This window comes from Lepidochelys kempii, chromosome 7 (assembly GCF_965140285.1).
Source record: "Lepidochelys kempii isolate rLepKem1 chromosome 7, rLepKem1.hap1, whole genome shotgun sequence".
Taxonomy (NCBI): domain Eukaryota; kingdom Metazoa; phylum Chordata; order Testudines; family Cheloniidae; genus Lepidochelys; species Lepidochelys kempii.
This window is the reverse complement of record NC_136386.1, coordinates 4,953,285-4,968,469: the sequence shown is the minus strand read 5'-3', so window position 1 is coordinate 4,968,469 and position 15,185 is coordinate 4,953,285. Positions and strand designations below refer to the sequence as shown.

At 41.4% G+C, this 15,185-nt stretch overlaps 1 protein-coding gene across 7 annotated transcripts in view; it reads left to right on the top strand.

The window, feature by feature from the left end:
- Window positions 1-15,185, top strand: part of CADPS (calcium dependent secretion activator) — a 389,541-nt gene that overhangs the window by 149,361 nt on the left and 224,995 nt on the right. For all 7 annotated transcript variants that reach the window (XM_073350983.2, XM_078853539.1, XM_073350980.2 and 4 more), the window contains exon 4: window positions 13,456-13,536. In XM_073350983.2, coding sequence (XP_073207084.1) covers window positions 13,456-13,536 — 81 coding nt within the window. The remainder of the gene's footprint in view (window positions 1-13,455; window positions 13,537-15,185) is intronic.

Genomic DNA, 15,185 nt, shown 5'->3' with positions numbered 1-15,185 from the left:
AGAAAGAAACATCAGCCTCTACAACATTGTGCAAGTCCCCTGTGCCACCTTAAATAGCTCACTCTAGTACCTTCTGATTATTTTCTTACTGCAGGGTTAGTTCATTAGGTGATATGGATGCTTGCTGGTATAACAAAAATAACCAATGGTCTGCAGCTACTTAACTAACAGCCAGTAGTGTGTGGCCTTATTTGTGAATGATTTACACATCGCAGAAGGTCAGATTTTGCATAGCTAATTGGAAAATTACATACAGCTCTTCTCCAGCAAAACTTACATGTAGTCAATGTTTGTCAGCTCAGTGGATGATGAAATGCTTGGTCAGAATGCAGAAGGAGTTGTGCAATCCAGAGAGGCGGTGGTGAATTGTAAGAAAAGTGAATGAGACAGCACAACGATTACTAACTGGCAAATCTAATGGGGTTGTGTGTAATTCCCAAGCAGAGCTAGTCAAATGATAGTTGATGAGTAACTTATTCCATTAATTTTAAAATAAATTATACTGAATGGCTTTTTCCCAGCTTATGAAACCAGTTGGATACGTGTCCATTATGTTTGCTGAATTCTCTATTTGACAGTTTTAAAAAAATTGAAATGAAATAACCAATGAATAATCTTCTCCATGCACAAACTTCATTTCATGGAATTTTGCTGGAAATATTTTCCCTGATTTGCCTGACTTTGACCCTTTCCCAAAGTTGTGTGCAATGACAGTTTTTGTCTAGTCAACATGAGGCTTGCAAGTATTCAGGGTGGCTGCTGCCTTTGCTCAGAAGAGGGCCCCAGTTTTGCTCATTTTGATTTGAAAATTGGTCTCTTCTGCTCAGAATCTCAGTCATTTCCTCTGCAGGTGGGCCTGCTGTTGCTTGAAAATGTTGTGTACCTTAGCAAAAGTCTAAGATAAACTGGAAATATTTTCGAATTCTGTCAATTTAGAGAAGTTTTGCATTTCATCATCAATATTTTGATTACTCTAAACCTGAGACTATTTCCAGGGACTCTAAGTTAAAGGTACCCTTCGGCAACTTTTTAATGATGCTACTTGTATTGAAGAGCAGAAAAACTTTTGGTAAAATTACTAGTGACGGTAGTGAGTAGTATAACAGAAATTATGCTGAATCAAGGTCTTCTTGAAAGGTTCATAAAAAGACGTGCACTAGTTAAAACTTTTTTTCTCTTGATACCGGAAAAGGTTGACTTCTTTTTCTGCCTCTTTTTATACTATGATTACTGTGGTCAATTTGAAAAAAATCCTACTCCCTACAGTTATTCCCATATCTCCCTGTCTCTGTTGTGCCTGGCCATGGATTTAGTACAGGATATTGATGCTTGCAGGTAAGGTTTTGTAGGATTCCCTTTCAAGATTCTAGAGCTCTGGAGCAGTGGGCAGCATTTGATATTTCTCTGAACTAGTATTTTCTTATTTTGGGATGGAAATTTTTCTTTCCTGATGTTGGCACACACAGACACACCCCTGATCTGCTGCATGGGACCTACTAGATCTTGGCCTGGGGGAGGTGACAGTGCAGTGGCTACGTGCCTGATATCTCCCCTTCCCACTGTGAGTGAGGGGTTAGGGAGCAGGCAGTCATGGCTCCCCCCACCACCACATGGAGCAGCTAGTAGGGATAATAAAGTATATTTGCTGTCCATGGGGAGGGGGTCCCTGCAGCATCGTGCTTTCTGGAGGCTCATCATGGTGCTCCATCCATGCAACATGCCATTCTCAGGGCTGAGTCAAACGCCTGAGTCTGAGCCTTGGGGAGCAAAGGAAAATACTTCCTGCCTGGTGTACGAATGCTGGCAAATGGGTATCATCTGTCAATAAAGTTCTTTAAAATACATTCAATGGAGGGCTGGTATAAATGCCGCTGTTATGGCCTTGTTAAAGCATAATGAAGATGAAAGATGACAAAACTAGCTACCCCCAAATCTCATTCCGGCTGTGTTGCACACTGGATCCTCAGCTCTTAAATCAAGAAGCTATTTTTCCTCTGAGGCTCATTTGTGTCCTAGATTTCTGTGTATTGCAATAGGCATTTCTTTGACAAAAAAAAAAACCCCCAGAGCCCTGCAAAAAATATTTTTTTACAATTATTTACCAGCTATTATTATCTGCCTTCTCTAATAGATAGCTTGTCAGCATGGTGTCCAGAGAATAGGACTTGCACTTCTAATTCTCTGCGTACTGTTCAGAAAACGTCCCTTGAATATTTTAAGTGGTAAGAGTCTACATCCAGATGAGCTGATAACAGTGCAAGGCCCCTTACATAAGCCTGATGACACAGAGGTCTATAACACATCGAAACTTCCATTCTTTCTCCTTTTTCCTCCTCGTCATTTCAAATCCCAAAACAGCTGGCACTACTAGGGTTGGAATTTACTGTGCAGAGGATTAACACATTAGGAAAGTATTAGTGACTTAAGCTACCAAGACAGCTTAACATCTTTCACATTTCCAATTTTAAGAGAAAATTCAACATCCTACCTGACTGGGGGGTTGTCAAAAATTAAAAATTTAGATCCCCAGTTTTTATGAGCACAGCATCAATGGTATTCCAGGACGTCATGTACAGTTCACAATGCAGAATATATTACAGTGTGTCCTTCTGTCTTATGTCAAAAACAGCCTGCTTTATCTCTGGGAGCAGTGGCTTTCTGATAAGAAACCAAGGGCTGCCAGGAAACGTATCAATTCAGAAGGCATGCATTTGATTTTTTTTTTTATAGCCTTCAGCACTCTATGGTGTCAGCTACTATAAATTGCTAGACTACGTTGACTTACAGATTAATTATTAATTAAAAGAAGCTTATGAATTTTTCAGTTTTTTTCTCATTGTACATTACCAAGTCAAACCACCTTTTACTAGCAAAAAGATCCCTCTAAAAGCCCTACATCAAAGCTGCAAATTGTCACCCGTATTGTTATCTTGTTCAGCACAGATTTACATTGTGTTTACCTTGAAATATTTAATCAACCATTTGCTGAGTTAGATGGCACATGTCATGGTTGAGTGGTAAGCACCATAAAACTTTTTCTTTGAAGCCTTTGGGTATTGTGGTTGCATGATTTGCCATTTGTATGGTGGTGGTTCAGAGAATATTAATGTTCCAAAAAGCACAACCCAATCTGCAGTATGTAGGTTGATTATTAAATGCATACAAGCCTGTACTTAGCATCACAGCCATAGAAGCAGTACAGTTGATGAATATCTTCTTAAAATGGTTGTTTGTAGTATGTTAAACTACTGTGTTGATAAGACCTTTAGTTTAAATTGGTGAAATTCAGCTCTCTGCAATGAGTCAGCATAAGGCCGGTGCCTCACTGAAATAGGGCTTACTCAAGGGAACTACGTCTCAAGATGGTCATAGGCTTTATGCTGCCCCTCTGCACGGGGTGAATTTCACCCAAAGGGACTTGGGTAAGTGCGGCTTCATTATATAATGGTGGGTGTATTATTGTTCTCGCACAACTAAAAAAATTGACCATTTTCTTCTGTATACATCTAAATTTGACTAAATTCACAGATTCACTATAATCCCTTTTATTAAAAAAAGCAAACTAAGAAAAAGAACTGGACTTGAAACCTGCCAGTTCTGCTTGTAGCTGGTGTGTGTGAGTGTGTTACTCTTGCTACTAACCTTGTCTTCCTTTCACCAGCCTCCCTCTAATCTTCTATATCAGCTTGACTGGATCCAGTATTTAACTAGATAACAAACTGTTCAGACCGTGGATTCTTTTTCATTCTCTTTGTACAGCACCTGGCTCAGTCAGGCCTTCATCTTCATTGGGATCTCTAGGTACTGCTGTAATAAAAAGAACAATAATAATAATGATGTTCCTTGCCTGCCTTTTATATCTTGTATTCCTTGATAGTAATGCTGTTGTATTTGGCAGCCTACAAGACTGCCATGCTTAAGATATATAGGGGGTTGTGCCAGATATACCAGGCATTTGCTGCCCCCTACTGGAGGTCCCACAGCCTTGCACAGCCCACCCTATGATGCTGTCCTTGTGGAAAAGAGCAGTGAGTTTGGGCCAACAGGGGTTGCCTATAGAAACCTCCTAGGATTGGCTATTTGTTGGTCCTCCAGTGGCTAAAAGGTTCAGGAGCAAGAAGAAGCCAATCCTAGGACCCCAGCAGGCCAGTTAAAAAAAAAAAGCTGGCTGTTTCTTTTAAAGGCAGTTCTGGGTGAGGCTGCGACAGCAAAGGAAGGTTCTCCCTGTCTTAACCTAACAAACGTGGCCGGGTCATGGGTCAGTGATGGAGTGTTTTATGTTATGGACTTTAGTGTTCAGGTGGCCATTTTGAGTCAAGTGTTAATTTATTTCCTGTAATGTGAAGGTGAGCTTTCTCTGCAGACCCCCAGCTCAGGCGAGTCCATGATATAGTCCTGGACATACCCATTCTTCAGAGACAGAGAGGGAATAGAACACTTTAGTTGTTGCCTCTCTTGGATTTCCCAGCGCTCTGTCTCCTGAAAGACTATTTTTTAATGTCTGATCCTGCACCACTGAAATGCATGGGAGTGTTTGCCATGGATATCAATGAGCACAGAGTCAACCCTGAGACTGTACGCGCTCCAGGTTCAAGGGCTGTTTTCATCTTTGTCTCTTGTACAGCATCACTTATGTTGTTCTGATTAAGCAAATTACTGTTTGCAACGATCCACAAGCTGCTATGATAATTTGTAAAAAGCGGAGGTACTGCATCGCCAACGTCTTATATTCAAAAGTAGTGCAAGGCGCACTTGCTGCTGGCTTGTATGGTTGGAGACAGTAGTGTAGACGGTGTTTGTCACATCTAAGTTGTATATTTTAAATGCCAGGCTAATAATTGAAGAATATATCTGTATGTTTCATCTTTTTAATAAAAATCCTTCTAGTTCATCATGAGGATATTTCTAATTGTGTTGCTCATTATGATAATTTCAGGCCTAAATATTTAAGGATGCACAACACTTCACTTGAAGTGTGGTATTGTTGTCTTACTTTCCTAGTATTTACATAAGAGCATCATCTATTTAAACAACATTCTGCATTGGTGAGGCTACATCTGGAGTATTGCGACCAGTTTTGGGGCCCCCCACTACAGAAAGGATGTGGACAAATTGGAGAGAGTCCAGTGGAGGGCAACAAAAATGATCAGGGAGCTGGGGCACATGACTTGCAAGGAAAGGCTGAGGGAACTGGGCTTGTTTAGTCTACAGAAGAGAAGAGTGGGGGGTGGGGGAATTTGATAGCAGCCTTCAACTACCTGAAGGGGGGTTCCGAAGAGGATGGAGCTCGGCTGTTCTCAGTGGTAGCAGATGACAGAACAAGGAGCAATGGTCTCAAGTTGCAGTGGGGGAGGTCTAGGTTGGAAATTAGGAAACAGTATTTCACTAGGAGGGTGGTGAAGCACTGGAATGAGTTACCTAGGGAGGTGGTAGAATCTCCATCTGTAGAGGCTTTTAAGCCCTTGACGAAGCCCTGGCTGGGATGATTTAGTTGGTGTTGGTCCCGCTTTGAGCAGGGGGTTGGACTAGATGACCTTCTGAGGTCTCTTCTAACCCTAATCTTCCATGATTCTGTGAACAAATAGAATGGAAGAGTCAAATCAGTTCTTACACTTCTCAACGTCTTACGTGTTATGAATCAGAGCTTGCTTATGCTATTGACAAAATCTAATGTTAAAAGCTAACAGAGCCTGTGTAGCTCTGGGATTGTCAGCTGGTTTGTATCCAGCCCCATCTTCAACCATCGTAATTAAGGTCTGACTGCCAAATCAGCATTACTGCTGCTGATTTTAAAAAAGCAGAAAGCGCAGTCATAGCTTGATTTTGTTTTTCAGAAATAGGTTGGGTTTGAAGAGCTTTCTTCCCTCTCTCGTTTTAAACAGTCTGAGATGCATGTCATGAAGAGGGAATAAATATGGTGCTCTGATAGCCTCTCCAGTCACTTTTTTGACTACAACTGCACTTTGATGGGTTTTTTTTTTTTGTCTGTAACAACAAAGCCGTTGCTAGAGCATTTAAGCTGGGATCAGTGGTGGCCTGTTATTTTTAATTGATGAAAACCCAGATTAACTCCAATGAAGTTCCTTCTCGTTTTCACTGATATAACTGAGATCAGAATCTTGGCTGATCACCTTAAAACATAAAGCATGGTTCAGGATGTGCACGTGTCTTAGTAGCAAACTGAACAGTATAAGACTTGAAACTGGTTTGATTCAGATTTCTTTACTGCTTCATCTTAGTGTTGCACTCCATATTGTTTAAAATAGTTCAGGTTAAATTACTAGTGGTTGTTTTCCTTCTCCTCTGACTTTTCTTCCTCCTCCTAAAGTGCAGTGTCTTTTATTCACGATGTCCCTAAAGTACAGAAGTTGAGTTTGCCACGTTCTCGTGGTAAGTGCGACTCAGTGTCATAGACTCCAACTTTGAATGCTAATTGGCAAGGTTGTCATAATGAAGAGGCTTTATTAATAACCTGAAACAGTTCTTGAGTAGGGTTTATAAATTGTCGAGGGTGTATCAATTGTCCACAATCATAGGATGGATTGTTACTAAAGTCCTCCTTATGTCAGTAACCTCCTTTTAAAAAAATATTGCATCCAGTCAAAGAATATTTCAAAAATAGTTTGTATATAAGCCAATCTTTTTTGCCAGATTCTTTTACTGTAAAGGAACAGTCAACATTTGGTAACTACAAATAAATGTACCCTGCTGTACATTCAGATGCAGACAACTCTGGTTCTGATACATTTTTGTTCCTAGTTTGAGTCAAATCTACATATTTTTAAACTTTTAACAACAGTAGCACCAAGGTAAATCTCTCGTCAGCGCAAACGGAAAGAAATAATGGCATGTGTGGATAGACGTAAGAAAAGACCCAATATGCAACTAGGCAGTTGTGTAATGAGCAGATTAGAATTGGAAATTGAGCATGTCCTGTATTTCTGACATGTTGCTGAAAAAAAAAAACTGGCATATGTGACATATCTTATGTACACTGAGATTTATAATACTTTTTCAGACTTAATTGACTGGGGCAACCTTATGATTTATATCTTTGCTTTATTCATAGCATACCCATAAAAAGTCATAATGCAGAACCAGACTAATTCAGTTTTTCTTTGACCTTGTAAATCATTTATATATTTGGCTGTCAGTTTTTGAATACAAAGTATGCATACATACTGCAGAAAATAAATTGCTGACTCTTTAGCTAAGAAATTGGGCTTTGATTGCTATTCCGGGATAGTTTCCAGTCACCAGATTGTTCAATATTGCTTGGATAACTTATTTTACATTAAGAAAAGGATGCATCTGATGAAGTGAGCTGTAGCTCACGAAAGCTTATGCTCAAATAAATTGCTTAGTCTCTAAGGTGCCACAAGTACTCCTTTTCTTTTTGCAAATACAGACTAACACGGCTGCTACTCTGAAACCTGTCATTATTTTACATTAACTGTTTAACTGTGTTTCACAAGCAAATTACGTTTCAACATTCCCGATCTAGGATCAGTGCCCTCGTTAGCACTAGTCCTTACTCTACAAGGAGAAAGACTTCTACTGTATTTGGTAAACTAAGGCCATGTCTACACTATGGGTTCTACAGCAACACATCTGTGGTGCTGTAGCTATGTTGCTGTAGCACTGGAGTGTAGATGCTTGCTACAGTGATGGAAGGGGTTTTTCTGTAGCTGTAATCCACCTCTCTGAGTGGCAGTAGCTAGGTTGATGGAAAAGTTCTTCCACTTACCTAGCCATGTCTACACTCAGGGATAGGTTGAGTAGCTATAGGTTGGCATAGGGATAGGTTGGCATAGCTACGGTTAACTTAGCAATGTTAACCTAGCAATGTTAACCTAACGTTTCAGTGTAGACCAGGCCTAAGTTTCGCTACTATTATGCTACAGACTAGTTCTGGATAAGTTTTCAAAGAATGAGTGGTAGCCATGGAGCTGCCATGTTATTGGGAGTCAAGTACTTTAAAAGCTTGCATAATGTTTTAAAATTGTAAGGATGTGTGGCTCTTCATATCGCTTTGTTCAACTGGTCATGGCAACGCTTCCTTTTAAAAAGGAATGCTTTACCCTCCAGATCAGGACTGAGAATGCTGCTGTGGATGTAACCTCATAACACAAATAATTTCCCTAGTCATATCCTTCCTTTCACAAGAGAGGTTCACACTGTTTTCTCCAGCTGCGGCGTTACTGGAAAATGCCTGCAAAATCCTGATAGTCTAGAAAGTGCTGTTGTCAGGCATTGTGCTGGCTTATTAGCATATTAGAAGGACAGCTCTCCTAGAAGGCAGCATCCTTGATTTCTAAATTTAGAATGCGGGTTACTTGGGGTAATGTGATCAACCTCAATTACTGTCACTCAAATCGAACTTGGAATAACAATTCCTGTTTCAGAGTTCTAAAGGAAATGGGAACTTGGCGTGGTACATTTCCCACATTTAACGGAGCTGCTCTGAAAGAGTCTGTCCAGTCTAGTGGAAGCAAGTCCACACAATGCATTTGTTAAGGGGGAAGGTATTTGGGGAACGTGGTGCAGCAGGGAGGGTTTAACAAAGTGTCACAGACGGCCTGATCCTGAGAGGAGCTGGGCTCCCACAGCTCCTATTGGTTTCAGGACCATAGCCCCATAGTGCTTTCCTATAAGAATCCAGAGCAACACTGTGCTGAGTTCTGATCTTAAAAGACCAAATTATGAAATAATTGGCACAGCCACAGGGAATGGAGTACAAATAATCCTGAGCCAAGGGTCATTGACAGGAACAGAAATACTCTCATTGGCTTCAGTGAGCTTTGGATCAGGCCCACGATGCTTAGCAGGTTTGTTGCTTGTGTTAAATCAGTGACTCAGGCCTTTCAGTTGTATCAGAAATATATATTCCCTCAATGGCAGCTGTAATGACTAAACTCTCTGGGAAATCAGACCTACTAAAGCACATCAGCATACCTACACATGCATACATATCTGAGGGGAAAAGAAATGTTTAAGTTATGCAAGGAGACAATAGGAAGGAAACTATGGCATACCTGTCTGTTCAGTTTTTTTGATGGCATATTGCAAATACATTCAAACCTAAGCGCTGCTATCTAGTCATATTGGGAATTGAAACTAGAATGGTTGCTGTAGCTGTAACTTTCCAGACTGCACTGCGCCAGGCAAGTGGTTGCTCTGTGGAGTAATTTGTCTCTGGAGAAGGATAATACATAGGGAGATAGTTACAGAAACTCTAATCCAGGTTATAAAATTGCTTTGTGGGAATCTGTGACTGACAGCACTAGTGGTACAATGTCTTAAGGTGATGTTGCTTTCCGACAGGCAGAACAGGTCACTCTGACCATCATTGTTAGAAGAGCCAAATAGCAAGACAAGATAATGGCTAGGAGAAAGAAAACCCTAATTTAAATGTGGTTGACTTCAGTAAAAGTTGGAGGGGGTTGATAAGTTATTTCTTACAAGAGATAAAAAGTGACATTGGTACTGTCACGGAACGAATATCGTGGTCCTGGATATTAGTTTTTGTTTCCCCAGTCTCCTAAACAGATACTACTAATAAACTGAGACAGGAGACTCCGTTTCCACTTGCATTAAGGGATATTTACAAAAGAGAGATGAACCAGAACAGTATTGAAGTGTTTAATGTTGCAGAGCTGGATGACACTCCTGTATCTGGTCAAAAGAAACGTTGCTACCAGCACTCCTACTTCCCATTGTCGATTTGAAGTTTTCAGGTTCCTGCTGTGTCTCAACTTCCCCGAAGGAGTTTAAACTGTCGTTATAGTTGGGAAAGTGTCTATAAAGTCAGCATAAAGTTGGGCATTTGACTGGTCCAAAAATACTTGGTCACTGACCAGTCAAATCTTGGTCAAATAGTGTCGAATAATGTCAAAAATGGTCAAACCCTTTAAAGCAGTAATTTATTAGAACAGTAATAAAGAGTAAGATTCTCTGGTCTCCTGTAGGTTTAGCCTTGGATAAATATTTGCCTAATTATTTTAAAAAAAAAAGTGACTTAACTGAGTTTGAGCTCAGAATAAGGCAAAATACAATGAAATTAAGTTCTTAAAAATGAAAGAATAATTATTACCCTTTTAGCAATGGCTGGTTTAGCATTTAAATACAAACATTAAGACTGAACATTTGCAAATGAAAAAAACGAAGTTAAAATGCAATAAAACATTTCAATTATAAAAAAACCTCCTCTTTAAGTGCACTTATGGTAGGTAGGCAGCAGGCCAGCTCCTCAAGTTCCTTGCTTTTCATTATCTCTTTCTTTAACAGCTTCAGTTGTTTCATCTATATCTTTATCATCATCATTTTAATGCGCTTTGTAAACGGCTATGTGCATTGGTGGCCTTGTATACAAATAAAGACACACACCCCCATGCAGTGTTCTGTTCTAGAAGATTCCAGCGAATCAAGAGGCTCAACTTTCAGTTAGTTCATCTTTTTCCCATCAGATGGCCTGAGCACATAGTAAAGTGAGTGATCGAGACATTTAAGTAAGCTTGCTAACAATCAGAAAGGTAGGCCACCACCTACATAAGGTCATTCTTGCTGAAATATTTGATTATATTTGACTGTGGTGAAATAGGCAGGTAGCTGACTGGCCAGTTAACTGGCTTGCCAAGCCTTATTTGGCACCTTCTTATTCCTCTTATCAGGGATGGATTTACACTTTACGTGCCGCAAGGCACAGCATCTTCAGTGCTTCCGCCTACAGCTGACCTTCGTGTTTTCTGTTTAAAAAAAAAAAATGAAACTTTTAACTCTTAGGCATCTGTAGACCGCTAGTGCCCCTAAGTACATGCCTACTGTACCTAACTGGAAATCCGGTCCTGCCTCCTGTATGCTCCTTTTGGGTCTGATTCTGATTTCACTTACACTTGTACCAATGCTGAAGATAATGGACTTACCCCAGAGTTACACTGATGTAAGAGAGAGTTAGCCCCTGTGTGTCATAGAAACCTGCTGGAACTGCGTGCTTAACTGTCACATGCAACTCCTTCCTCCTTCCTGTCAGTGCAACTCTTCCTCCTTCCTGTCAGAGCTTTCAGAGTCAGTGCAGGATTCCACGCAGCGGACTGTGAAAAGATCTCGCCCTTGAACACTTCAGCTAATTGGTGATGTACATTGGCTGTAGTGAGGGTTATGGTCTTAAGGAAAAAGAGAGAGAGAGAGAGGACACACAACAGCATTGCAATGCAAACTAATGGCCTTAAGAATTCTCAAGGGCTGGTTAAGCCAGTGTGTGTCGAGGTGAATATTGTGTACACTTGCATATAGCGCACAACAAATAGAAAAGCACAGCTATACTTTCACTGTTATGATCCCTGCACGCTAGGAAGTTATTTCCTGTATGACACGGTAGTGAAGCCCTTACCCAATCTTTATTCAGTCCAAATTGCTACGGAAGTCAGTAGATTCAAGAACTTTTAATATAATGGGCCAAATCCTCAGCTGGTGTAAACCAGGACTGCTTCAGTAACTTCAGTGGATGCACAAGGGCTGAGGGGCTAGCCTAGTGTTTATGTAAATGTGGATATTACAGTGAAATTTTAAATTCCCTAGGAAATATTATGCATGAATCACAAAGGTATTGATATAATCCTTCAAACAATAACACATCAGAGTATCCTCTTTTATTTCTCTCTCTTAATCTGTTAAGACTCTTTTTGAATCTATTATCTATGCTTTTTATTGCCAGTAAAATGAAACTGGTGCCCAATGTGGCCCACTCAGAATAGCCTCAGAACTTGGGACCAAATCACTGGGACATTTGCCTCATGAAAGACTTCAGGACTGAGCCTCTGCTTTTAACTGCTTAGGGAAAGAGCCGTGCTGAAAACAGTACGTTGTGTCCATGGAAATCTGTGATGGGACATCTAACTTCAACAAATATGTAAATAAAAATAATGGAAAAGGTAGCTACTCTTTTACCTACCCCTACATATCTTAGTGGTTTATAACAGTACTGATGACCTTTGGGTAGAGTGCTTTCAGGCGTCTGCTAACCAGCCACATTCTAGGCCCTTGGCTTCACCTCCCGCCATTAGTCATTAGCTGCCATTAAATGCCCTCCCCATCGGTCACAGTTGGTTAATTAAAATCTCCAACAGACCAAATTGATCTGACACAAGGGACACTGCAAGGCACTTAAAGCAATAATAAAATGCAATGGAAACTTCAAGAGCAGCCTGTCACATCCTCTGCTGAACAAACTGGAACCCTGGTCACCACAGCTTTTCCTTGTATTTTTAGACCAAACAAGAACCTGGAGCACTCGCTGTGCATAATAGTTGCAATGGCAGTACTGATGAGAGTCCAGAGCATGAATCCCTAGCTTGTATTCCAGAACCTGAAGCTAAAAATGAACAATTGGAGGAAGAGGACAAGATGCTAAAGGAATAGGATGTTGCTATGTCCTTGAAAGTAGGGGGGGTTAGCAAATGTAGTGAAAGCCTGAAAAATAAAAGGGACGGTGAAGTGTGTTTTGGAGTTATTGTCCTCCTCAGCAAAACATCCTCCTTTCCCCTTTATATAGGTACAGATATCTTCTGATGATGTAGGTTGACGTGCTACGTAAAGGCATGCCGCCATTACTGTCAGGAATCTGTACAGGAGGCTAGTGCATTCCAGAACTGTGCCTTTGGGTTCCCCAGGAGCCTGAATGAAGCCTAAAATGTTGACCCATAGGTAAGACAACTAATGAAGAAAGCATAATGTGAAAAGGCAGGGTAGACTTTGCCCTAGAAGCAAGGAAATTTGGGCCTTAGAGCATACACTAAATTTATCTCCAGTGAATTCCCACCATGCCTCATGTGTAAGGCTAAGATTTTGGCATGGGTATTTTTAGTAAAAGTCACTGACAGGACGTGGTCAATAAACAATAAATCATGGAAGCTGGAGCCCCACTGCTCAGGGCTGACAGCCCAAGCCCTGCCATGCGGGGCTGAAGTTGCAAAGGTCACATAAAATCACATAATCTGATCGACTCAGCCTTATTCATGTGCCTCTGTGAGACCAACTCTATGTCCCCATTTGCTCCTCTCTGCTGCCCTCTGCAGTAGTGCTGGTTTTCCCACATCAGTGAACGTAGAACTGGCCCAGCAGCCCAGGGGGCTTCATATATCTGTCCACGACGGAATTTCTACTCACAGAGGTAGCTACGTGGGCATCTAATGCAATCTGACAAAATGCATTCAACCGAGCATGTTTGTTTAAAGAATTTTTGGAAAAATGAATCAATATGCGCGTGTACCGTGCCTTGCACAAGGGGCTGGACCTTGATTGGTGCCTGTCACAGCTAGCACAATACAAATGTTAAATAATAATGTAATGAAGTCATACGCTCTGAGAAGCTGAACAAGCTTTTCCTGGGTGGTGCTATGGTGGCCTTTTTTCATCCTAAAAATCCTCAGTTTACCTTTTTTCTGTTTTGCCACACAGCTGGATAATCCAGATGAGCAAGCAGCGCAGATCAGACGAGAGTTAGATGGACGCCTTCAAATGGCAGATCAAATTGCCAAGGTAAGAAAACTCTAACTAGTAACTGGCACATACATAGCTCCATGGAGCCACCATGCACCCCTCTTCTCAGGGCCTGCTCCTCAGGGATGCTGAGCCCCCACAGCTCCCAGTGAAATTAGTGGGATCAACAGGCACTCTGTGTTTCTTAGTGTCAGGCCCCAAATTCCTTTTGGGGGATGAGTGTGGGCGCTGGAGAGGTGATGTTGGAAATGGCACTCTGAGGTGTTTGGGTTTCTTCCCTAGAAGCAGCTATTTTGTTAGGAGCTGGGGTTGGTTCCTCTGTTTGTTTCTTTCCCTGCCAGTAGGTAACTTCCCTCAATGACTCCAGATTTGCTAGTGCACACAGAACCACATTTGGCCAAATATCAGCACTGAGCGAGGGTGGATTGGCACTCTCCTGGCCTAGTGTCAGACTCCTGTCTGGGACAATCCCCTCCTCGCGTGTTACAGTGGAATTGCCTTTGATATCTCTCCAGTGCAGCAGGCCCATGAGCCCTCCCTCAAAACTAACCTTGGCAACAAAGCATCTGGAACCACACCACTCCGCTGGGGCAGACTGTCACCACACCACAGCTTGCTGAAGCAAGTCATTTCTCTGTTTGGTATCAGGGTAGCTCTCTCAGAGTTTCAGATGACCTAAAAAGGATAATAGCTCTGGGAGCTTTGCCATGGACTTCACTGGGGCCAGGATTTCACCTCTGATTTTGCCAAAGCTCCTGAGACTTATATCAAACCCCAAATGTGAACGGCATAACTTGTTTGCTCTGCAGCACCATGCTCAGTACCTCTGTGATCTAACTGAAATGTTGCAATCAATAGTCAGGACAGGATACCCCATGAGAAGAAAAGAGAAAAACAGAAAACCTAGTAGAAATCTAATCAGCAAACTAAATACACTTCAATTCAAGATGCAAACAACAAATCAGAACTCCCCACCTCCACCAGCAGCCAGTGTTGTGAAAAAGCTGGTTTTGCCCTTTCCCGCCAAATATACGGAATAAATGCAGACTGCCAAATGCAGACTGCCAGCATATCTCCAGCCCCGTCAGTGGCACTCAGGTGGGTTCCTCGTTCCCGAGGATAAACACCCATGCACGCTCCTCTTTGCAAACACAGAAAAGTCAGTCTCTTTATATATTTGGTAAAAATCTGACACTGTCAAAGCCCTCCCATATCAGTGGGCAAATAAGACTCCATACTTTCCTGACAGGGCCAGATAATAAAATAATCCTGAATGGATTTTACAAGACAGATTTGATCAACACCCCTGCCACAAAATGAATGGCCAATTCTGACCCCCTCTGGTTTATTCTAGAGAAGAAAAGACACACTATGAGTCCCTCCATGATAAACTGTAATTCCCTGAAGTATAAATGTCGTTATTGTACCAGAATTTTGAAGCTTTCTACAAGGAATGCAATCTTGAAGCTGCTTCTCAGTAAAGTATTTTGAGATCATTGGGAGTAAAGTATGTATTTGTAGTCTATTATTAATTATTTAGCAGCAGCACTTGTGGGTACATCACATCCTTACAGATTGCTTTGCATTTTTCAAAGCACTGTACAAACCTTCATCACTGCATCCTTGGGAGGGTAGCTGGTATGATCCCTATTTTACAGATGGAGAGAATGAGCTGTCTGAGAGCCACA